Source organism: Merops nubicus, unplaced genomic scaffold, assembly GCF_000691845.1.
Source record: "Merops nubicus isolate BGI_N331 unplaced genomic scaffold, ASM69184v1 scaffold387, whole genome shotgun sequence".
In the NCBI taxonomy this organism is placed as follows: domain Eukaryota; kingdom Metazoa; phylum Chordata; class Aves; order Coraciiformes; family Meropidae; genus Merops; species Merops nubicus.
The window spans coordinates 65726-89511 of NW_008618697.1; the positions used below are offsets into that span (position 1 = coordinate 65726).

At 44.2% G+C, this 23786-nt stretch overlaps 1 protein-coding gene across 1 annotated transcript in view; it reads left to right on the forward strand.

Moving 5' to 3' along the window:
• TENM4 (teneurin transmembrane protein 4) overlaps positions 1–21580 on the forward strand; it is a gene marked incomplete at its 5' end in the record, with an annotated part of 81733 nt that extends 60153 nt beyond the window's left edge. Inside the window, 4 exons of the mRNA XM_008943546.1 lie at positions 2232–2528; positions 3731–5345; positions 10868–11010; positions 20091–21580. Of these exons, the coding sequence (XP_008941794.1) occupies positions 2232–2528; positions 3731–5345; positions 10868–11010; positions 20091–20849 (2814 nt within the window). The remainder of the gene's footprint in view (positions 1–2231; positions 2529–3730; positions 5346–10867; positions 11011–20090) is intronic.
• Positions 21581–23786: the final 2206 nt, after the last annotated feature.

Consider the following 23786-nt stretch of genomic DNA (forward strand, 5'->3'; position numbering starts at 1 on the left):
CTCTACTTTTGGTTTGTTTTTTTTTTTCCCCCAAGCAATTGCCACTTCTGTTTCTCTACTTATAGCAGCCAGCACCTATGAGATAGCAAATTGCTCTGTTGGTTACATGTCTGCATCTGTGCTTAGAGTTTTGATACCTTTTTAATTATTTCCCAGCTTGCCGGTTACATCGGGCTGTTGGCTGATTCCCTCTTACTCCCTGTGCCTACTTACGTTCTATTTTATACTCATTTAACTGCAGGATCATCTACCTTTGCACGATGCTTCTTTTCTCAAGTCATACTTGCCTTTTACCATTCTTATTCATAAGATGGAGATCATTTTTTGCACTTGCCTCCTCTTACATCATCTTCACACTTATATCATAGCATTGATGCCTTCTCTCTTGGCTGGCCATACACACCCTCAGCTCACTTTCACATTTTCTCAGCTGTGCTTTTGCCTCTTCCAAATTGAGTTCCTGAGATGCCTTCTTTTGAATTCTGATTTATGTCCCCTATGAGGGCAGGCTGAGAGACTTCAGGTTATTCAGCCTGAAGAAGAGAAGGCTGAAAGGAGACCTTGTTGCAGCCCTCCACTGCTTAAAGTGAGCCTAGAAGAAAGATGGGGTGGAACTCCTTATCAGGGAGCGTGTTGATAGGACAAGGGGTAACAGTTTTAAACTAAAAGAGGGTAGATATTAGGAAGAAATTCTTTACTGTGATGGTGGTGAGGCACTAGAACAGGTTGCCCAGAGAAGTAGTAGATGCCTCGTCGCTGGAAATGTTCAAGGCCAGGCTGGATGGAGCTTTGAGCAACCTGCTCTAGTGGGAGATGTCCCTGGTCATGGCAGAGGGCTTGGGACTAGATAACTTTTAAAGGTCCCTTCCAGCTCAAACCATCCTGTCATTCTATAATTATGATTTTACAGTGTCCCCATTCTCCAGGTTTCAGCACAGACCTCTGCTCACGCAGCACAAAAGCACTGCAGCAATCCTGTCCTTCTCTCTCCCATCCCTCCAAGGCTGAGGAGCCCCTTCTCTGTTGGCTCTATCACATCCTTTCTTTTGCTGTTTAGCTCTCAGATACTCCCGCATCCCTGAACATATAGGAGGAATTCAGTCACACGCCCTGAATTCATGGCCAAGTCCAAAACTGGAGCAGGGCTGAGAGCAGGTCTCAGGTCAGGAGTGTCAGCTTTACTCAGTGCAGGATGAGGCAGTGTGTTTAGCTTGCAGTCTGAAGGCCCTGCAGCTGAAGGGCTGCAAAGAAAACTGAAAACCAAGTCAGCTGTTTAGAGTTTGAAATTCATCTGAGAAGAATCTGCACCTTTCTAGAAAAGAGGAGTTCACCAGCTGAAACTGGTTCAGAACTGGCAGGATGGAGGAAGAGCTATCTTCACTGGCAAGCTCACATGGGCAATGTGGGTTTCTTGTCCTTGCTGGCTATTTTGATGGCTGTGAAGATGTTGCTTTGTAGATCTTGTACACGTGGCTTAACGTGAGTAGTGTTATCAGCTCCTTTCTGTGTTGCTGTGTGCTACAATTCCTGAATCAAAATGTAGTTCTGCTCCTACCTTTGAAGTAGATACCTTTGATCTTTGGAAATGCAGAGGCAGTGGAGGTAACAGGATTGTAATTATGCAGCACCGAATAACCCCAGGACAATGAAGGTAAAGCTCCAGCTCTCACAGAAAAGTTTCTGCTCTATGTAACATCTACAGTGGTCAGACACTCCATATTTTATCTCAGGAGAAAAGCATAACCTCCAGTGCTTGCATCATATCCAGTAAACTCAGAGAAAAACTCTCTTTTCCACTATGTTGACATGACATCCGTCTTTCTTTCTACAACTATTATTTTTTGATGTGTATGGAAGCAAAAGACCATATATCCCAGGTCTGATAGGCAGAGTACATCACAAATATTCCTTGCAACATGCTGTCATTACATCTTCTGTAGGTCTATAATCACATCTTCTGTAGCAGTCCTAAGCATAGGTTTGGGATATGGGCAATATTCTTTCACCATGGTGATGTTTCAAAAGCACCCAGTTTCTCTTCCTCTCTCCTCACTGAAGTCAACAGAAGCCATTTTAGGACAAATCTTTGCTTTGAAAATTGCCTCGAATCCCAAGGCAATGAACAGCTGGATACTCTCCAGAGTGGCCTGAAGAGGTGTTTGGTGAAACAAGGCTAGTCTTTGCAACTTAAACTGTTTCCAGCTTCCTAATTCTCCACCTCTTTCCTGTAGGTCCACAACAGAAACCTGCTGTCCCTCGACTTCGATCGTGTGACAAGGACAGAGAAAATCTACGATGACCACCGCAAGTTCACACTCCGCATCCTCTATGACCAGGCAGGGAGGCCCAGCCTCTGGTCACCCAGCAGCAGACTGAACGGGGTCAATGTCACCTACTCCCCAGGAGGACACATTGCAGGGATTCAGAGGGGCACGATGTCAGAAAGGATGGAGTATGATCAGTCTGGCAGAATTACATCCAGGATCTTTGCTGACGGCAAATCATGGAGCTACACTTACTTGGAGAAGGTAACAAACCTCTTGTTGCTCAGAGATGATGCACTGGGTGCAAATGGGCTTTACTCCTTTAAAGGACTTCAGTACAGCTGTGCTACTTCCTAGAGGTTTATGCTCCTCTTCTGCCTACACTGAGATGCACATAGTAACTTTGGTGCCAGATCACCAAAGAGCAGTTGAAAATAGCTTGAGAGTTTCTTTCCAGTCACACCAAGAGCATGCCTTAAAGCTGTGAAGCTTTGGCATTTGATTTTTTTAAGCACAACATTCCTCGGTCAAGCTAGCTGCAATATAAAATATCTTCAGGTAAAGTCAGAGGGGTGAACAGTAGAAATTTCCAAAGGGATTTTCCATGTGAAAACAACCCATACAGTCTGACATCCTGCCTTCTTCAAGTGGCTCATTCCTGCTTTGTAGGAAATTCAAGTCATTAAAAAGTGGGAGGCATGAATCCAGCCAGACTGCTGTAGCACACTTTACAGTGTTTACTGTAGTCTGTGCTCTGTAGGCTAGCATGGGACTTAAATTCTTCTGGGTGATACCATTAATCATTACCCTGCCTATTGTCCTATAGATCCATATGCTGCTTACCTGGGGCTGGAATATTTCTGAGTCTTGTATAGAGCCTATCCCTACAGCAGCTTAAGAAAACTACAGTAACATAGCTTTAAAAAAAAAAAAAAAAAAATTATTGACTTGTTCTTTGTATTATACAGTCTGTGTGGATTGTTTGTTACATGCAAAAAAAAAAAAAATCCCAGAACAAATAAGCACGCAGGCAGAAGTTTGCAGTAAGAGAGTAATAGAAGGTACGAAGACACGATGGATGAATTAATTGGGCATTGGAAGGTGTCAGGGGATACTTTTTCAAGCATTGTTTAAGTAGCTCTACCCATTTTATTTATTTAGTCTGTGAAAGCTATTGGCTCAGGGAATTTGGGTAGAGACAGCTAGCTACAGGGTATTGATTCAAACAATTGAGCATTCTGAACTTAGCCCTTCCTCCCTGCATTAACTGCTTCTTCCTCTGACCCACTCCTACTGGGGGACATCCCATGTGCCATGCAGCTGCAGACCTCTCACCATCTAATCCTACGGGTGCAGAGATTTATCTGCTCTTTGGATCAGAGAATCTTGCAGGTTGTGTTGAGAGCTGAGTATAACTTTGCCTGAAAACCAGGAATATAATCTATATTTTTCTTCTTCCCATCCAGTCCATGGTGCTGCTTCTTCACAGCCAGAGACAGTACATCTTTGAGTTTGACAAGAACGACCGGTTGTCATCGGTGACCATGCCCAACGTTGCCCGTCAGACTCTAGAAACCATTCGTTCCATTGGTTACTACAGGAACATCTACCGGCCACCAGAAGGCAACGCCTCAGTCATTCAGGACTTCACAGAGGATGAGCAGCTCCTCCACACTTTGTACTTGGGCACGGGGAGGCGTGTCATCTACAAGTATGGGAAGTTGTCCAAGTTAGCTGAGATGCTCTATGACACCACAAAGATCAGTTTCACGTATGACGAGACCGCTGGCATGCTGAAGACCATCAACTTGCAGAACGAAGGGTTCACGTGCACCATCAGGTACAGGCAGATAGGACCCCTCATTGACAGGCAGATTTTCCGTTTCACCGAGGAAGGCATGGTGAATGCACGCTTTGACTACAACTATGACAACAGCTTTCGGGTGACCAGCATGCAAGCCGTCATCAACGAGACACCTTTACCCATTGATCTCTACAGGTATGATGATGTGTCTGGCAAAACGGAGCAGTTTGGTAAATTCGGAGTCATTTACTACGATATCAACCAGATTATCACGACTGCTGTCATGACTCACACTAAACATTTTGATGCCTATGGCAGGATGAAGGAGGTCCAGTACGAGATATTCCGGTCTCTCATGTACTGGATGACTGTGCAGTATGACAACATGGGGAGAGTGGTCAAGAAAGAGCTGAAGGTTGGCCCTTATGCAAACACAACCAGGTACTCATACGAATATGATGCTGATGGCCAGTTGCAAACAGTGTCCATCAATGACAAACCACTCTGGCGTTACAGCTATGACCTCAACGGGAACCTCCATCTGTTGAGTCCTGGGAATAGTGCCCGCCTTACGCCGCTCAGGTACGACCTCAGGGACAGGATTACTAGACTGGGGGATGTGCAGTACAAAATGGATGAAGATGGCTTCCTGAAGCAAAGGGGCAATGATATTTTTGAGTACAATTCAGCTGGCCTTCTCATCAAAGCCTACAATAAAGCTAGTGGGTGGAGTGTGAAATACCGCTACGATGGCCTAGGAAGGAGAGTCTCTAGCAAGACCAGCCATGGCCATCACTTGCAGTTCTTCTACGCAGACCTGACCAACCCAACGAAGGTCACCCATTTATACAACCACTCAAGCTCCGAGATCACTTCCCTCTACTATGACCTCCAAGGCCACCTCTTTGCAATGGAGCTCAGCAGCGGTGACGAATTCTACATCGCCTGCGATAACATTGGCACTCCTCTGGCTGTCTTCAGTGGGACTGGCTTAATGATTAAGCAGATACTGTACACAGCATATGGGGAGATCTATATGGACACCAATCCCAACTTCCAGATCATCATTGGCTACCATGGAGGACTGTATGACCCCCTCACAAAGCTTATCCACATGGGACGGAGAGACTATGATGTGCTAGCGGGTCGGTGGACAAGTCCAGACCATGATATGTGGAAGCATATGAGTAGCAATAACATAATGCCTTTCAACCTGTATATGTTCAAAAACAACAATCCTATTAGCAACTCTCAGGATATCAAATGTTACATGACAGGTAAGATGTTTAAATTAATTAACATATTCACAAGCTTACCATCAGTGAATAGGTTTCTTGTCTCTCAGTATCTTGCTCACCATGAGGTTTTCCAGTGCTTAACGTAATGGACACAAGCTTTTCTTTGCCAGTTAACCTCCTACATCCAAGGCATGTTTAATTCATTAGCATAGATGGAGATCATAATTCTCAAATCTGTGTCCTTTTCTCCTCCTTAGTGTTTGTTCTCTTTATTTTGCTTCCAGTTTTTCCTTCCCTCAGATATCCCAAGTTTAGCTACCGATTAATGTCCTGATAACCTCTGTCTTTGTAGAGGGGCAGCTGTTTACACAGTTTTGCCTAGAGATTTATTTACAACTAAATAAATAACATGAAAATTTGTTTTAGCAGAATGGCAACAGCAACTTAAACATTTTATTGCAGTCAATCATTTCAGAAAACAGACCACAACCCAACTAGAACATAATCTGGCTACTGCCATAAAAGACAATAAAAAATGTTTCAATAGATACATTAACAACAAAAGAAGGGCTAAAGAGAACCTTCATCCTCAGCTGGATTGAGGGGGAACATAGTGGCAAAGGATGAGGAAAAAGCTGAGGTCCTTAATACCTTCTTTGCCTCAGTCTTTAATAGTAAGACCAGTTGTTCTCTGGGTGCCAAGCCCCTTGAGCTGGAGGACAGGGAGCAGAATGAAGCCCCCGTAATGCAGGGGGAAATGATTCGTGACCTGCTGCACTACTTAGACACACACAACTCTGTGAGCAAGAAGTGCTCACCAAGGGACTTTCAATCATCTACCGGTGCCAGGTCCTACACTAAAGTCACAACATCCCCCTGCAACACTCCACACTGGAGAAAGAGTGCTTGGAAAGCTGCCCAGCAGAAAGGGACCTCAGGGTGTTGATCAACAGCCACCTGAACATGAGCCAGCAGTGTGCCCACGTAGTCAAGAAGGCCACCAGCATCCTGGCTTGAATCAGCACTAGTGTGGCCAGCAGGACTAGGGCAGAGATCATCACCCTGTAGTGGGCACTGGGGGGGCTGCATCTCGAATCCTGGGTTCAGGCTTGGGCCCCTCACTACAAGAAGGACATGGAGGGGCTGGAGCATGTCCAGAGAAAGAGAGCAAAGCTGGTGGAGGGTCTGGAGCACAAGTCTGAGGAGCAACTGAGGGACCTGGGGTTGTTTAGCCTGGAGAAGAGGAGGTTCAGGAGAAACCTAACTCTCTACAACTTGCTGAAAGGAGCTTGTGGGAAGGTGAGGGTCAGTCTGTTCTCCCATGTGTCAAGTGCTAGGATGAGAGGGGACAGCCTCAGCTTGCACCAGGAAAGGTTTAGTTTGGACATGGGAAAATTTTATGCACCAAAAGGGTTAGCAAGCATTGGAACAGGCTACCCAGGGCAGTGGTGGAGTCCCTGTCCCTGGAGAGATTGAAAAGATGTGTAGATGTGGTGCTGAGGGACATTACTTAGTGGTGGACTAGGCAGTGTTGAGTTGATGATTTGACTTGATGTTCTTGAATGTCTTTTCCAATGTAAACATTTCTGTGATTCTACACTAACCACATAGTTCAGAGTTACTCTGCCCCACAGAATTAACAGTTTCTACTAGAAGTTAATGGAAGCAAGTGTGTTAGACTTAAAGGACAGATTTTAGGGCATACCTAACTCACAGCTTGACATAAGCTCTGCACTGCCTCCCCTGGGACTTTCTAAAAAGACAGTAACAGGAACTCTGTGTATGGTTTTTATACAGAAAATCATCCTGTAGGTTGTGTCCTTCGTATATTCATACTTTGTGCAACACCAGTGGTAATTTTTTAGTGGGACTCTTCTGTGTACTTCCCACTGGAAAAGCAGGTGCTGCAACCAGAAATCAATCTCCTTACTTCTAAAGGAGATATCAATTTGTAAATGCTCCTGCTGCATCTATCACAACTTTCCCATGTGCAACAATATTTGCATTCCTCTAAGGTGTGAGATTGGCTTAATAGCAAAAAGATGTTACAAAATAAAAATAATGGGTTGTTCTAATCAATTTTTTTTTTTCCTAGCCATTAGAATTCATGCTTTCAGGATTTTCTGCAATAATCATAAGGATTAGTTTGGGTTTGGTTTTTTTTATTTTTTTTTAATGAAAAGCTGTTTTCTCCAGACCTGAGAAGATGATGTCATGAGGGAAGTAAAATATGCCAGAAGACGCAGACTAAGATCCTGTGTGTTGGCCTCACTCTGATAATTAAGGCTGACAGGGAATACTTTGAGATAACTTCTCCTATCAGAAAATGCTCATTTGTCAAAACTGAATTTGTTTATGGTAGGGCTTGAGAGATTTCTCAGCAGAAATGTTGTAAACAGCTCTCAAAATTGCCTAGATGACAAATTCCAAAATAGCCTAGAAGAAAAAAATCCTTTTTGGTTTTCAGCTTCTTCAAGTTAAGTGTAAACTAATGATTGAAAACTGGAAAAGAAAAATTAAGGAGTCAAAACCAACATGGAAGATCTTGAGTTGAAATTGTTGTCTTGAACAGATGCAGTTTTTTAACAGTTGCTTTGTGACATATTACCAGGTTTTTATTTTCCTGCTTGAGTTAAGATAGGACAAAATTTCCAATCCTGTCTTGGAATAAATGAACAATCTCCCACCCAGCTCTGATGATAACATCAAGAAGACCAAATCTGATCCTTTAATATGCACCAAATAATTCTTTCCACTGTTTCAAAAATCTTATTTTCAGTCTTTCAAGAATACAGAGCCAAAACACATTTGTTTTAAGTTTCTTTTCTCCCAGTGCATGGAAGAAACAAGTCATGCAGTAGGTTGAGTGCTGTGACCCCAAAGCTGCTGCTCTGGCATTTCTATCTGCTGAAGCTTTCAGGCTTATTGTAGACAGGACCCACGATGAGCATGTCCTTGTCATCACAACCAAATCTGCCCAGCTTTAGACATGGGGACCCACTTTCTGTCCCTCCATCCCCACGCCAGGACCTGCTGTCCTCAGCTCAGCACCCAGGACATGAGCAAACAATAATGTTTTGGTCTCCAATGATGAGGTTTCTGAGCTCCTGTGTATAGATTGGAGGCAAGGAAGGGAGAGCAGAAGCAGGTATTTATGTTTTGAGAGGCCCATTGTTAAACATGAATATTTTAGTGATTGTACACTTCATGGTGCAGAGCTTTGCTGCCAGCTTCAGCAATCCTGATGGATTGAACTGACATTTCCATTACATGTGTCTGCGTTAAGCACTCTTTTTCTTTGCCCTCAAATGAATTTACTGTGAAATGTGTTGGCAGGGTTAGTGTAGCTGAAAAAAAACTCTGTGATGTGAAATGTACTTTTCTGTCACAAAAGTTGTCACTGCCTCTTGGCAAATTAATATTTTCCCCTCTGTTTTCTCAGCTCCACACCTTCCTCTCATGTTTTTGTGTTTGGTTTGGGTTTTTTTGGTTCTTCTGGGTATTCCAACACCTCTTCCCGAAAAGAACAAACTCCTGTTTGCAAATGTTTTGAAAGTCAGCTTCCTGAGAAGTTGCAAAAATAAAAAGCCTGCTTTGAATCTTTCCAGACATGTTACATATTTTTCTGCTGTTCAGCATCCCTGCTCTGTATCCTTTTTAACATTTGTGAAGTGTTTGGAAAATGGTTCTTGCACCAATGCCGACCTTCACTGTTTTGCTTTGTTCTCCTGACCACCTGGTCCACAATATGTATATCAAAGGTCTTCATTTCACATGAGAAGGATTTGGAAGCAGGCTGGCTTAGTGCTAAGCAAAAAAATAATCAAATGGGCCTTTTAATTTCTTTCCCTCCCTCCAACCTCTCTGTTTCAAAGACACTCCACAAACAATCTGTACATTGAGTGAACAGAAGTGTTTTTATTACAGAAATCCTCCCCCTTCCACATGGATTGTCACAAGGGCTTTTTGGACATCTGCCCAGTCTCAACATTTTGGCCTGTAAGAAAACAAGCAACAGATAGTGTGTTTGTTTGGCTCGTCCTTCTCCAGTCATCTGGAAGTGCCTTATTTGCTGCTTGCATCCGTAATTTCTTTTCCGACCAGCTCTTCAAAACGCTCATTTAGGCTCACGAGGAATGGAGAGAAAATACTCAAAGATGCATATTTGATTATTTAAATTGATCCCTTTTTAAGATTGTTTCAACAGTGTTTATTGAGTTTGTCAAAATGAAAACCAAGCCCTTACACATCCAGCTTGAAGCAGAGCAATCACCGACACAATCCCAGCTACAACCAAAAACAATTAAGAACCTGAAGACCCTAGGAGCTGATATTACTTAAATTTTACTTTTTTTTTTTTTTCTCCTCACTTTTCTTTTCCTTGTAATTGCTATTTTTGTGCTAAATGCACTCTGTATTGCTTGGGGACTGTAGCAGGTGTGTCCTTCTCTAGAGTTCAGTGAAGGCAAACAAGGTGAGATCATCAAATGCTGTGAAGTTAAGGGAGGAAGTGATGCTGATCCCAAGCAGATCTAGGAGTTAGCCAACCTCATCATTATTTCCTCCAGCAGATTAACTTTCAGCTGCCGTTCCTAATAGCTGTGCAATCAAAAATCAGGGAAGACATTATAGTGTATACTGTCAAGTCAATGCAGGAATGATGTTTGGACTAGCTGACCTTTAAAGGTTCCTTCCAACCCAAACTATTCTATGATGTCCCAAATGGGTGGGTTTTCCATGGTGTCCCCTTTAGTGCCAGTTTTCCCATTTTGCATAGGACAATACTTTGTCACTTGTAGCCAACAGTTCTCTCACTATCTGTGGACATCGGAGGGGTTTGTGAAAAGTATCCAAGCAAAGTAGTCTTGTATCTGTATGCTTATTTTCACTATGATGTACCTTGGAGGCTGATTTTAAATGTCACTATAAAAGATGGCATGTGACGTTATACTGATGACTCAAACTACACCTTCTTATGAGAAATGCCAAGAAACTCAGGACTGAGGTGGAAATGCTATGGAAAAAGCAAAGTATATGTCCAGTCTTTTCCATGAGCATGTGCTAAATGACCATGCTGTTCATCTAGGTTATGCCAGTATTCTGGCTCATATAGCTATAAATCTAGCCTTCATCCTGGAGGTCCTTTGAGGGTCCTCAGGAAGAGAAGTATTGTGGCTGAGATGTTCAGAGCTGACTGTAGGACTGGACAACTCTTCTAATTTGGCTGGAGCATCTCAGCCTCCATTAATGTATTGTTCCTGTGCTTCTCCTGAATACCTTAGACCAATGCCTGATTCCTGCTGATGAAGGGCAGACGTGGAGTTGGCATTGGTTTGGGCCATTTGGTCACTGCCAACACTTCTGTTTCAGAGCTAGGAAAGTGCAGAATTGAACTGTAGTTAGAGGTGGAACACCCAGCTTTGGCACAGGAAGTAGATGCTCATCATTTTAGCCAGGCTGCTACAGTTGCAGGCAACACAGGGGCCTCCTCTGTGCTGTTCTCCTGGGCAACACTGCTTTAGAGATCAGATAACCTGATTTATGCTTCTCTTCCCTTCTAGATGTCAACAGCTGGCTGCTCACCTTCGGGTTCCAGCTGCATAACGTCATCCCCGGCTACCCCAAGCCAGACATGGATGCAATGGAGCCATCCTATGAGCTAATCCACACACAGATGAAAACCCAAGAATGGGACAACAGCAAGGTGATCCATGCCGCTCCATACTGTATCTCACACCCTGATCAGCACACTATCCATTTGCAATCTTTATTAGAAAAAACCTCTATCAGCGTGTTCTTTCAAATACACTGGGAGATTAAGAATGAGTCACTCTCCATTGCAGTAATGAAATCTGACTGAATTATCACATCTTAAGTTGCTTACTGCCATGGTGCTTATTTCCTGTGGTGTTTTCTGGTGGTTGATCAATGAAATGGTCTGTTACTGGTTCTCCCACAGGAGGCCCATGTTATTTCATACTGCAAGATAAATTCAAGGCCTTTGCACTAAGGATTCTTGGAAGTCAAAAAAAGAAAAAAAGCAAATCTTGATACAAAATCAATTTCTACAGACTTTTTTTTTCTAGAAACATATTCAATCTCATTTAAAATGCCTTAAACAACAAATCCCAGTACTTCCATAGGAAACGATCCTTCATTGCAGTGGCTCTCCCCAGAAAGAACTTTTAGATGACAGTTAACACTCATTTTACCTGGCTGGTTTTTTATCCCAAGTCACCGTGTCCTGCTTTTAGAAACAGGCTGATATCACAAGCCATTTTGGTAGATACTGGCACAAAATTCAATTATAAAATTGGCAAGAAAAAGGCTTTTACAGCCAAATAATTTCCCTTTCTCTTCCTGTTGGGAATGATTCAGCTGAAGGATGGAGGCAGCACTGTTAAAGGTTAGCACACTGGGTCAGGATCGGAGAGCCCTGGGTTACTCCCAGACCTACTGCTTCTCTTTTGTATGACCTTGGAAAAGTCATTTACCTCTCAGGATGCTCTTTCATCTCGTAGCCTGATTTTATTCTGGGGTTGCTTTAATCTCTTTAGTCTGAATCCTCTTTAGTTTGAATTCTGCTCCCTATTGCTGTGTATTCAAAATGATAACAGTAGGAAATGGAATTGATTCCAGCTGCCCTTTTAGCCTCTTTATCTATGAGTTCACTGAGATCTCACTGTCCTGCAGCAGATTGTTGGAGTCCTGTACATATATTAAACCAGGAGGTAAAATACAGTGTCACATTTCTAGAACCACAAAACATATCACTCAGAGGTATAAACATGATATTGTGGATTAATAAAATAGTTGTGTGTCAGCCCATCCTTGGTACTCAGCCTCGTAGCTATGGTGAAGACAAGCTAAAATGTACCAGCTTCAACTTCAATGAGAGATTTCTATTAAGACATATCATTTTATAGCAGAGGGGGACCAAAAGAACTATGCCTTTTGCTACCATGGCTGCGTTGATGCTTGAAAACCATTATGCCATAATAACTTGGTTGTGTTTTGGATCACAGAGACTCCTTTTTTTTGTTTCTCACTTCCTTGGGTTAAACAACAGAATGCTGGTAGAGATGATTTCTGTAATGAGAAATAGCCTCAGGATTTTTTCTGCTCTCTGATGTGACACAGTGTCCCCAGGCAAAGCTGTACAGGGGAAGGCAAACAGGGAAGGCTCCTTCAGAGACTGCACAAAAGATTGTCTCTGAATTCTTATGAGCAGTAGGTAATAACTCTCACCACAGTAGAAATTATTATTATTGGTGTTGTTATGATTATATCCTTTTTTTATCATTAATTAGTTGTTATTATTAGACTTACTGAATAGCCAAGTAACTTGAGTGACAGCTTGAGATGAAGACTGACACTTGCTTATACATGCAGCTGAGCTGGAATTAAAACCAAGGACCCCCCCTTTCCATCCACTCATTTTAAGTAAATCTGCCTGAATGAGCAATAAGAATAAAAGAAAATCTCCATGTCCCCTTCAGGTTTTTAAAGCAAGAAGCTGCAATGAGGACTGTTTGGTCCTCAAATTTACCTGCTTGGTAAAAGAGGGCTTCATGCAGCCATCGTGCTTCCTGATGAGTCACTTCACACTCAAGTGTTCGAAGTGGAATTTCACCCTTGCAGCCTGTTTCCTATTCTTCCCCTGTGTTATGACAGCAAAAACATGAGCACCTTTATTCCAGTCTATAGCTGCAGGATCATGCTGTGATAGCGAGTGGCTCTCAAATGCTGCAGAGCAGGATTCCCTTCCTTTCTGTCACATCCAGCATATTGTAGGCATATATTAGCATAAAATAAAGTCATTCACATGTAATGCCTGAACACATGATCCATTTTCTCCTAAGCCTATCCATGCATCCAACACTGATGTTTCACGTGTAGTTCTGCTTGCTCCCAACCCTTCCAGGCTCACCTACATGCTCCCAGACACAACCCATCTCTCCCTCCTCCTAGTTGTTTCTGTATTGATAAAGTGTGTGGAAGAAAATGTAAACTTTTCAAAATTTCACATAACAAATGGCAGAATTGAACAGTTAAATGAAAGCATGGGAAATACTTTCAGATAATAAGACTGATCAATCTGTGAAATGATCTTACAGAGCATATGGAGTAAGCTCCAAATCTTTTACCATTGAAAAGGTGCCTGAACAAGGCACTGGACAATGCCCATCCTGCCTGCAACCCAGGGATATTCACTAATTGATGTACCACAGCTTTCTCATGTCTGTGTCTTCCAATCCCTGGTTTCTCTGGGTCATACCTCCTTGCAAGAGTCCAATCTGAGTTAGTCCGCTGGCTTCCCTATCAAAGATGTGGCCCAGCAGACTGAGCCAGTTCTTTTATCAGAAAGGAATGAGTAACAGGAGCATGACAGCAAAGGAACTAGCTCCACATAAACGACTGCTTCGTCTCTCTTCAGAGTGCATAACCAGAGGGCCTGAGCATCTCCTTCCAAAATATTGATGGTACTTGTGGGGCAGAGCTGGAAGATGGGAGAGATAATTCTGACTTTGAGCATCCAGCAGCTCAGAAACAGCCAGCGTGTCATAAACCTTGCACTAACCCCCTGCAGCTCTGGAGTGACATTTAAAATCCAATACTCTGGCATGCAGCACTTTCCCCCCTCCTCCCTGTGACCATGAGGCTGTCACTAAATTGTTTGTTGAACAAGTTCAGTGCTATTGTCCACCAAGGGACTCGAGGTGACCCCTGGCATATTGTGGAGCTGCACCTGAATCCAATTTCTCTCTCTCTTTTTTTTTTTTTTTTTTAGTGGTTTCTTTTTGGAAAACAGTAGCTTAGTTGTCTTGTTGAACTGTCAGGTAATTGTGGGAGCCAGAACAACTCTATTTGCAGGGAGGGTTGTTTTGGAGTCGGTGCTTATATTGTTAGCTCCATGGTATTATTAACTACCCTTGTCTCCATCCCATGAGCAGGAAGGGTCCTGTTTTCTGCAGTGCCCATTACAGGCTGTGCTGGAGGAACAGCTTTTGGCATCTTTTATGAAGCAGCATTTTGGAGACAAGGGCTGCTCTGGGATGCTCAGCCAGGGAGTGAGCTGTAGGGCTGTGCTTTCTGGCACAGCCTCTCCCAAGGACAATCTGTTTGAGTGACTGGCTCTGCCAGTGTTCATCATTCAAGGAGAGCATCCTGTCATGGCGGATGGTTTGTCCTGGGTTCAGGCCATCCTGCTGTCTGCAGGTCTGTCCATCAGCCCCTAGTTATGCTTTGCAAAAGCAGTGGCCAATTTTCACTGGATCTCATGCGGGGAAAGGAGTTGGAGTCTCAAAGACATTAATCTCTTGAAGCTTTATGAAAATAGACGAGCAAAAGAAGGAGGCAAATCCTCTTATTTCCCCACAGATGGCAATCTGCTTAATGAGCTCAACTTTGTTATCCCCCTGCAGCTGAGTACACTGGCAGGGTGGAGGAGAGACCTGCCCTCTAAGCCCAAGAGCTGTCAGTGGTGTTTCAGTCACTGCTAACCAATCACCATGTACAGCCTTGCTGACCAATTGTTCACCTCTGTTGTCCCACTTGCATTCCTAGCTGGCAGGCTGCTAAGCAGGCACATTGCCTGTCAGCCAACCAGAGTTCAGTGCATCCATGCTGATGGGCAGGTGCCTCGTAGGACTTGTGGTTGATGGGCTCCTCTTGCACCTCCACCAGCTGGGAGCAGGTGAGGGACATCTGAATGGGGACTCATCTTCCAATGATGGCCAAGTGGAATGGAGGGAAGAGGCTGATTTCTGAAGAGTGGTTTTGTTAACAAAGAGCTAAGGGGTAAATAGGAAGGAGTTAAGGGTAAAGAACATTTCAGAAAAGTCATAACTTCCAAGCCTTTTGGGAGAAGTGGCTTTCTGCACTGTAAGCCATATGATGGTAAAAGAAACACCTATCTGTGTATAATGGCACAAGGATATAGAGAAACTTGGAAACGTGATCACAAATTTCACATCTTGGATCCTTGTTGGGAAATTAAAGCTTTCAGTCTCACACTGGAAGGCGGTATTTAAAAACAACAGATGATAGTATCTGGCTATGGTATTTCGAATCCTCAAGAGGTGCTGGCAAAATGCAAGAGGCTATTCCGAGATCTCTGTAATGTGCTTTTCTCTTGAGCTCTGTGCAGCAGTGAACAAATGATGAAGGTCATTCTCTTCTCTCCAATGGGTTGTTGCTAGATAAAGTGAAATGTCACTTAAGGACATCTGATTAAAAAAGACTGCGAGGAAAAACAAACCCAGCAGATTTGTCACTCACATCTAGCAATAAATATTGAAATAAAATAACTGAAATCCCTTCTTTTTTCTGTAAAACTGGTTTTAGATATACCATTTTTTAAAGTTGGTAAATGAAATAGCGTTTTTTATAGAAAATCACACGCCACTGCAGCCTTGGATGGAAATTTTCTGTTTCTCTTCTTTGCCAGTTCATTAAAATGAGTTCTAAGATGAAACAGAAATGGTAATTTCAAAGTCAGGGGTACACTGCCTCTTTGAACTACATATAATCTCTTTGCCTCCACCCCCTTTATATTCACAGCAGAGCATACAAACTAGCTGTACTCTGACTTGCCTGAATTTGTTGGTTTTTTTGTTGTTTTGTTTTGTTTTTTTCCTGTCGAATGTGTTTGCTTTTCCTTTTAAAAAGTTCTGTTCCCAAATACACTCTTTCATCAAAGAAATGCACTCCAAAAGTAATTTCAAAGTCATCCTGGGCTCATTTTCAAGATAAAAGAGATGTGTTTAGTTATGTAATAGGTAAGTCATGTCAGTGTTCAGCATTACAACTTTGCGCATGTCTATCTCCTGCTTCCCTACGTGACAAAAGACAGGGAGAGCCTAGAACAGTGGAAACACCTTTGGGTGTGTTTTTGTTCTTAAGACACCTAAATTTAGGTCTCTGCATGTGAATTTGGCATCCACGCTTCTGTTATAGCCAGCAGAGATCTACAATGAACTTGGTTGCTGGTGCCCTTTGGGATGCCCTAGAGTTTCCTGTACTTCTCCATGCCTACAGCATGGATTACCTGCACCCTCTTAGAGCAACAACTAGTGGCCCAGCAGGACTCCCCGTAGTGTTAGAAATTACTTTCAACACTACCCATTTGGGTGACTTGTCAGTGGAGCCCAAAGGACAGTTCAGATGATCAGCTGCTAGGAGATAGGACTGAATTCAAGACTAAGATGTGTAGACGTAGGTGTCTCCATGTGTGCTAGATGTGTGCATCCACTGTCGTCTGTTAACATCTAGTTTATCCTGGCAGTTGAGCTCACTTAAAGGGCTGTCCACCTGCTAGGTGTTAATTTTGGACCAAGCTGAGTATACTGTAGGCTCCATTGGCTGGGCAAACTAGAGGTTTGATTCAGTTGCCCATCCAGGGACCAGGTAAGCAAAGTGGCCTCCACGTGCTAATCCAGAAGGGCACATATCTCCCAGAGATTCTTTGGTTTCTCACCACCCTGTGCAGATGTTGAAGGCATTGTGGGGCATCTCAGATCACACTAGACATCTGTGTGTGGGCAACTGAAACAGTCCTCCAGCCAACACTGACTACAGTGTGCACAGAAGCAGCTACACAGATTGCCACAGACTGACAGGTAACTGCTCAGTTTCTTTGCCAGTGAAGGTGGTTCAAGCCCCCAAATCCACAAACCTGCAGTGTCTCTAAGTCGTCTCACAACTGAAGGTCAAGAGATTCCTAATTCTGTGGCTTTGATCGGACATTTTATCTGTTTCAGCCACAAAGAGCAATGCCAGTGGCAGCCCTGGAGCTGCACAGGCAACATGAGAAATGCTTTCCCAGTATAGAGGAGGAGATGTCCTGGATGGAGACCAAGAGGACACCAACAATGCAGTTGGCCTGCTAACTTATGTGGGTGTCCTGAGGCAGGAAATGACAGTGCCATTGCTGTTAAATCATGTGTAATTCCCTAAACCTCCATGTCCTGCCAGTAGGAGGGTGGGTGCTGCTCATTTTCTTTCTAAATGACATCCAGATGAACAGTGGAGCTGTGGAAATTGTCTGACTTCTTATAATATCATGAAGGCAGTATGCAACTAGATCAGGGAAAGGTCCAGTATTATATTGTTGGGTCATAAATTGCAATTACTAATCTGAAATTCAAAGCTGTGGAGAATTTGACCATAAAATGGAAAACTGAAAACTACCTTAGGCCAGAAGGTCTCAGGTGCAGGGTTATGGAGCTTGAGGAAGGTAGATTATGGTTAAAATAAATATTATCCAGTGTGAATGATGAGGGGCAGTAAAACTTCTCACTCTTTTTAGCAGTACTTACTTCTAAATTTTATGTAATTATATTATTTATAAAATATTTCTTTTGTATTTAGCGGTATAAGCATATGGATACAAACCATATGTCCTGCTTCTCCAAAGTACAGTAGATTGTCATATCACAGTGTCTCTCTTGCAGCATCAGCAGGTTTTTAGAGCTCGTTGCAAACTCAATTTGCATTCGGGATCAGAAGAAAAGACAAGGGAGTGGTGTTCAGCCCCACTGGTTTGTTGGGGCAACCAAATTTGGGGGCACTCAGAGGATATCTATACCAAATAATTGCCCAGCATTGAAAAGGTGCTAGATTTCCTGCAGCTCATCAAGAATAAAGCAAAAAAGACAAAACAGAAGAGGAATAGGGGAAATTTCTGTTAGGAATAATTCTGCCATGCCCAGTGCTGTCCGATCTCCCAGAGCTCCCTTCCCCAAGGTGATAATCAGTAGTTGGTAATTCCAGGAACTCCTTATCACTCAGCTGCTGGTAAACATGGTGATGTATATTTAGATGGGGCTATATAAGTGACCACAACACCTAGTAGTGTAGTGCAGGAGACCTGATTTACATCCTTGAGTGAAGGAGCTGAGACAAAGCAGTGTTTCAGTGTGAGTAATGAGAAATGTCTTTTCCCGTCACTTGTAGAAGTTCCTGAGAAGAATAGGAAGAGCAATGTGACATTGACTAGTGGGACCACCTAGAGTCAATCCATCTGAGATGCACCTAGGAAGAATATCTCCCCATTTAAACCTCTTTGAAGAGGAAATAGCTAACTAAGGCTATGCAGTATACAGTTATTTAGAACAGTAGGTGTCTCATGGTGCTGAGAAACCTAATTGCTCCATGTCCATCATTAGTGACATCTACATTAATTACATTCATTTTTTTCATAATTAGAGCACTTGTGCAGTTGGCAGGGGAGCTGGGTTGGGCTCCTTGTGAGTCTGTTAATTATATCACTCTCTAGGCTGGGTGCAAGAGCCCCCACAGGCAGTATGGAGAGAAGCAGAAAGAGCTCCTCGTTCATAGGTGACTGGTTCCTGCTCCAGCTGATATGCTGTTCATCAAAAGGGGAAAAGGAGAAGCATCCCCATCCTGCTTGGCACTTTGAATAAAAGTCAGTCCTGGGTATTTTAATGCTTTACAACTCAAAACACGCTCTTGAGCTTGTGTACCTCTTAGAGTTTTCTCCTTTACAGATCAAAACTGCTTATAGTATCAGGAGGAGTTGCAATGCTAAATCCTTTATTTTATTTATTTACTGCTTTGAAACCCTTCCCTGGAAATAGCCACCATGGAAATGAGGGTTTATTTCCCTTCCCTCACCATGTTATGAGTCTTAGTGAAGAGGACCATGCTTAAATGCCTACATCATCTGAATTTTCTTCTCGCACCCAGGGGACGACTGGAGCCTTTAGCTTGGGAACAGCTTAAGGCAATATCCTTCATAGGTGTTAAATTTTCTCAAAATAATTGGAGTGCAGCAAACTTTTCTTTGTAGCCTATTTTTAATCCTGGATGTCATTACATTATTGAACTGAGCCATTGGCAGTGCCAGGAGAGTTTTGTCGTAGCATATTCTTGCTTTTGTGAAATTTGAGCAAATAAATTGTTCAGGAACAGGGGTCTGTAAGAAGCCTGCACTGCCATGAATTGATGAGAGCATTTCCAAAGACATTTTGCAGCAATGATGAGCTGCTGACTGGCTGTGTGCTTGCTCCGTTATATGCTAACAGCAAAAGTGACTTTGTATTGTACCTGACTGCCAATGATCCAGGCTGTTGTCTCTCAGCGGTTTCACTTCACTATAAGGCAAAACTCGAGCATCAGGTGTGGCTGGCCGTAGCTCAGGGAGCCTGGCACACTGTAGAGGGTTTGCAGGAAAAAGGAGTTGGATTTAGGGTCTTTCTTGAGTTTTGAAATACCTACTTTGGTCAGGATGAAATGGGATATAGATGGGTTATGGCTCCTTTGAGGGTCATACCTGTGACGTGGGGCTTTTGAAGGGAGCACAAGGAGTTACAAAGTGAAGTTAAACTAGAGGAAACTTTTGCAAATACTTCCATACGTTTTCACAGAAAATCTGTAAGCAGTTTGTAACGCATCATGGCCGCAGGATGAATGATTTATGTGCAGGTGAAGAACACTGAATCACAAAATAATTGCATGCCCAGACTAGGCCCTCACACCACTGAGGCAAAAACTCCTTTTCTACCTCTACATCCTTCAATATGTGAGAATAAATACAGTTCCATTTATTCAAACAGTAAGCATTAGGGCAAATAACTTGACAATATGTCTTTATTAAAAAGAATTAAAAATCTGAAAAAGTGATATGGAAGAAAGAAAAAAAAGACTTCTTCATTAGAGGTTTCCATGATGTTCTGCTGTCTCCAGCATGCTGAGATCATGTTTTATGTCATCAGCCTCCTCTTTCTAATATGTCTTTCTCTTCTTTCTCTCCCTGCTCAGTCAATTTTGGGGGTCCAATGTGAGGTGCAGAAGCAGCTGAAGGCCTTTGTCACTCTTGAGCGCTTCGAACGGATCTACAGCTCCAGCATTGCTGGGTGCCGGCAGGTCAAGAAGAACAAGAACTTTGCCTCTGGGGGCTCTATCTTCGGCAAAGGTGTCAAGTTTGCCATGAAGGACGGACGCGTGGCCACTGACATTATCAGCGTGGCCAACGAGGACGGGCGGAGGATCGCGGCCATCCTGAACAACGCCCATTACCTGGAGAACTTGCACTTCACCATCGACGGCGTGGACACGCACTATTTCATCAAGCAGGGGCCGTCCGAGGGCGACCTGTCCATCTTGGGCCTCAGCGGCGGGCGGAGGACCCTGGAGAACGGCGTGAACGTGACAGTGTCCCAGATCAACACAGTGTTAAGTGGAAGGACTAGACGTTACACGGACATCCAGCTCCAGTACGGCGCGCTGTGTCTAAACACCCGCTACGGGACCACCTTGGACGAGGAGAAGACCCGCGTCCTGGAGCTGGCCCGACAGCGCGCCGTCGCCCAGGCTTGGTCCCGGGAGCAGCAGAGACTGCGGGATGGGGAGGAGGGTGTTCGCTCGTGGACAGAAGGGGAGAAGCAGCAAGTGCTAAACACGGGCCGGGTACAGGGCTACGACGGCTATTTTGTGATCTCAGTGGAGCAGTACCCCGAACTCTCAGACAGCGCCAACAACATCCACTTCATGAGACAGAGCGAAATGGGCAGAAGGTGACAGAGAGGGTCCACGCGGTGACTTCTTGCCAAAGACAGCTACTCTTTTGTGGCCACTTACCTGACTGTGTTGTACTCAACCCTTTTTCTAAACTGAACAAGGCAGGGGGGAGGAAAATAGAAAGAGAAGGAAAAATACGGTTGCACTGTAACTCATGCAACATACCTTTTTTTTTTCCCCTCTTTAATTTGGCCTTCACGCGTTTTTTGCAATGAACAGAAGGTATATTTTGCCGTAGTGTGATCACAGTGAAATTTGCTGTCTCTTGTCCTTTTTTTTGGGTTTGTTTTGCTTTCCCCTCCCCTTTGTGAGGAATTTGAAGTGAGGAGTCATCAACGTACATACGTCCTTAGGTGTGAAGTGCAAAATGGGTGTCTGTGCTAACTTGTGTCATCCTAACCCTTTCTGATTTGGGGCGGGGACAGGTAGCCTTCCACCCGAAACACGGGGACCCCGCAGTGTGCTGGAGAGCTCTTCCCAGGAAGAAAGGAGATGGGAAAGGACGCTGATTTCGAAACTCCAGAAGCGACCGTCTGAATCATGTGCCTCAAAAGAGACCTTTCAAGTAGTTTTTCACATTTCACTTGGGACATAAAGTGGTTTTTTGGGGGCTCCTGCTGAGCAGAAGTAGATTATAGAGGCAAAGGAGCTGATTATATTAACTTGCAAGATGATTCTCTTCCTTCCTGAACTGGAATAAAAAAAGAAAAAAAAAACGTCTTTTTTCATTATGAGAGTAGATACTTTTGGGGTTTTTTTTTTGTGTGTGTGCAAATCCTGGTTTTAGTTTAAAAACTTAGCAAAAGCCAAGAAAGGGACTCCTGCTCTATTGAGAAAAGCTAAAATAAATCCTCTCTCTCTCATACGTAGAGCTGTTCTATAGGTGGATTTAATGCACCCATGTTGTACATTTGCTAATGGCATAACTTCATTAAATGTATAGTGTTTCAGTACACGAGGCTACGTGTTTAACAGTCCACTGTGCTGTATCTGATAAAAACAGTTAATTTTTAGGAAGCTGATTTGAATTTAAAAGTAGTTATAGTATCCCAGTGACATACCACTGAAAATTAGAGCGAGCCAAGCCCTGCTTTTCTTGATTCTGGAGCTTGTATTTATTGGCTGGGAAATGCAGTTTTGAGTAGCATGCTGGCAAGTCGTTTATGACTATGGCAGATAAATACCTCCTGGGGACTTTGGCAGCAGGGATTTTAAAATGTTTAATAAGTAGCAACAGCTTGTGTGTGGTGGGACAAAGGAGGAGAATATTGGAATCAACCCTCTCACTGTTTCTTACACAAGCTCGAATTAAATGGAGAGCCCAAGCTGACTGTTAGCAGTGAAGAAGGCAGAGGTTGAATGGAAGTGCCCACCACAGAGGGGACCAAGTGCTTTAATAAGAAACTGCTGACAAAGTTCCTCGGCATGCTAATGTAATTTGTATTCACATAACCTCTGTGCTCTGGTATTTCCAAGAGTCCTTGAAATTCAAGGGAGCAGGAAGCTGAGTTTAGCATCCTCTTCCCCTGCCTGGAACAGCCCTGCGGTAGCAAGGGCCATTCCTGCAGGCAGAGGTCTTGCCTCACCTCTTGCTGGAGCTCCAGCTGGACATGGCCAACCCTGGTCCCAGCCAGACCTCCCGATCACACTGACCCCTGCACAAATCCTGACTCGAAGAGCTCTCACCAAGTCTCTCTGGGAACATCTCAGTCCTGACTCTTTTTTATTCCATCCACTTTGTTTTTTGCTTCCTGGTTCTGCAGAGAGACAACCCGGGATGTGCAGATCCACACTGGGGCTGATTCCTTACAACGCACCCATGCCCCCGAGCCAGGCCCCGTGTGCTCGTGCCTCCACTGCTGGCATCCTCCAGCACAGGCTGGGACCCCTCTGCGGCCTCCAGTCCCCAGGATGAGGTGGGGCTGTGCGTTGGGCACGCAGTCCTCGAGCAGAGGGACGCTGGCAGCCCCGTGCTGCTGCGGTTTCCCTGTCGGCGCTGGCTGCCAGCTCCGTCTGCCTGTCCCCGGGTGCTTGCCAGGAGGAAGGTGATGGGATGGAAGTTCCCCCAACAGACTGTCCCTCCTCCAATTCCCAATCCCCAATACTTTTGGCTGTGCGGCCAGAGTTTTGGCAGCTGCAGAGCCCCAGGGCTGACCCACATTGGGGCCACCCACCGCTATGGTCCTGATTTTCCCGCAGTCTCTCCTGCTTGCAGCAAGGGTGACATTGCTGATGCTGGAACCCAGGGCTGTACTTGGAACCACTCCTTGCAGCATGGAACCTTTATGACTTTGGCAGGAGTGACTCGCAGGCAGCTGGGCTAGAAAGGGTATCCAGCTCCAGTAGAGCTGGCTGGGAGGAGATGCATTGGCTGGGCCAGCTCTAGGTTTTGGCAAGGGAGAAGTTGCTTCGAGCAGCTGCCTGCCAGAGATGGTTAAAAGGCCATGGCATTACCTCCTGCCTTGCTGTTATCAAACTCTTGGCAAGCTTCAGTTGCCCTGAGGGTGCACTGGCAGGGATTGGGGTGGTATCAGCCAAACCAGCAGTTGCCACCTACTAGAAGGAGGCAACACCTTCTTCCCAGGGCTACACAGCTGCCTGCTTCCCCCTCCCCGAGTCACGCCAGGGACAAATCCCTCCCAGAACCTCAAATTTGTGATAGCCTTGAGTGTCTAAAACAGCATACACAGAGCAAAAAGAGACCTGTGAGGTGCTGGGTCAAAAGGCATAAACCCCTGGTGAAGATCTGCAGTGCAGAGAGAGCTTGATGCGCATCCCATTTACACTGCTTGCCTCCCAGCAGCTCCAAAAGGGAAGTGATGCTTCTATATCCATCCCCGTCTATGAGTTACAATGCTAAGAGGAGCAGTGCAAGAGTAAATGGGCCACCTTTCCACACAGCCAAGGAAAAAGATTCAAGAGTGAAATATTCCTGCT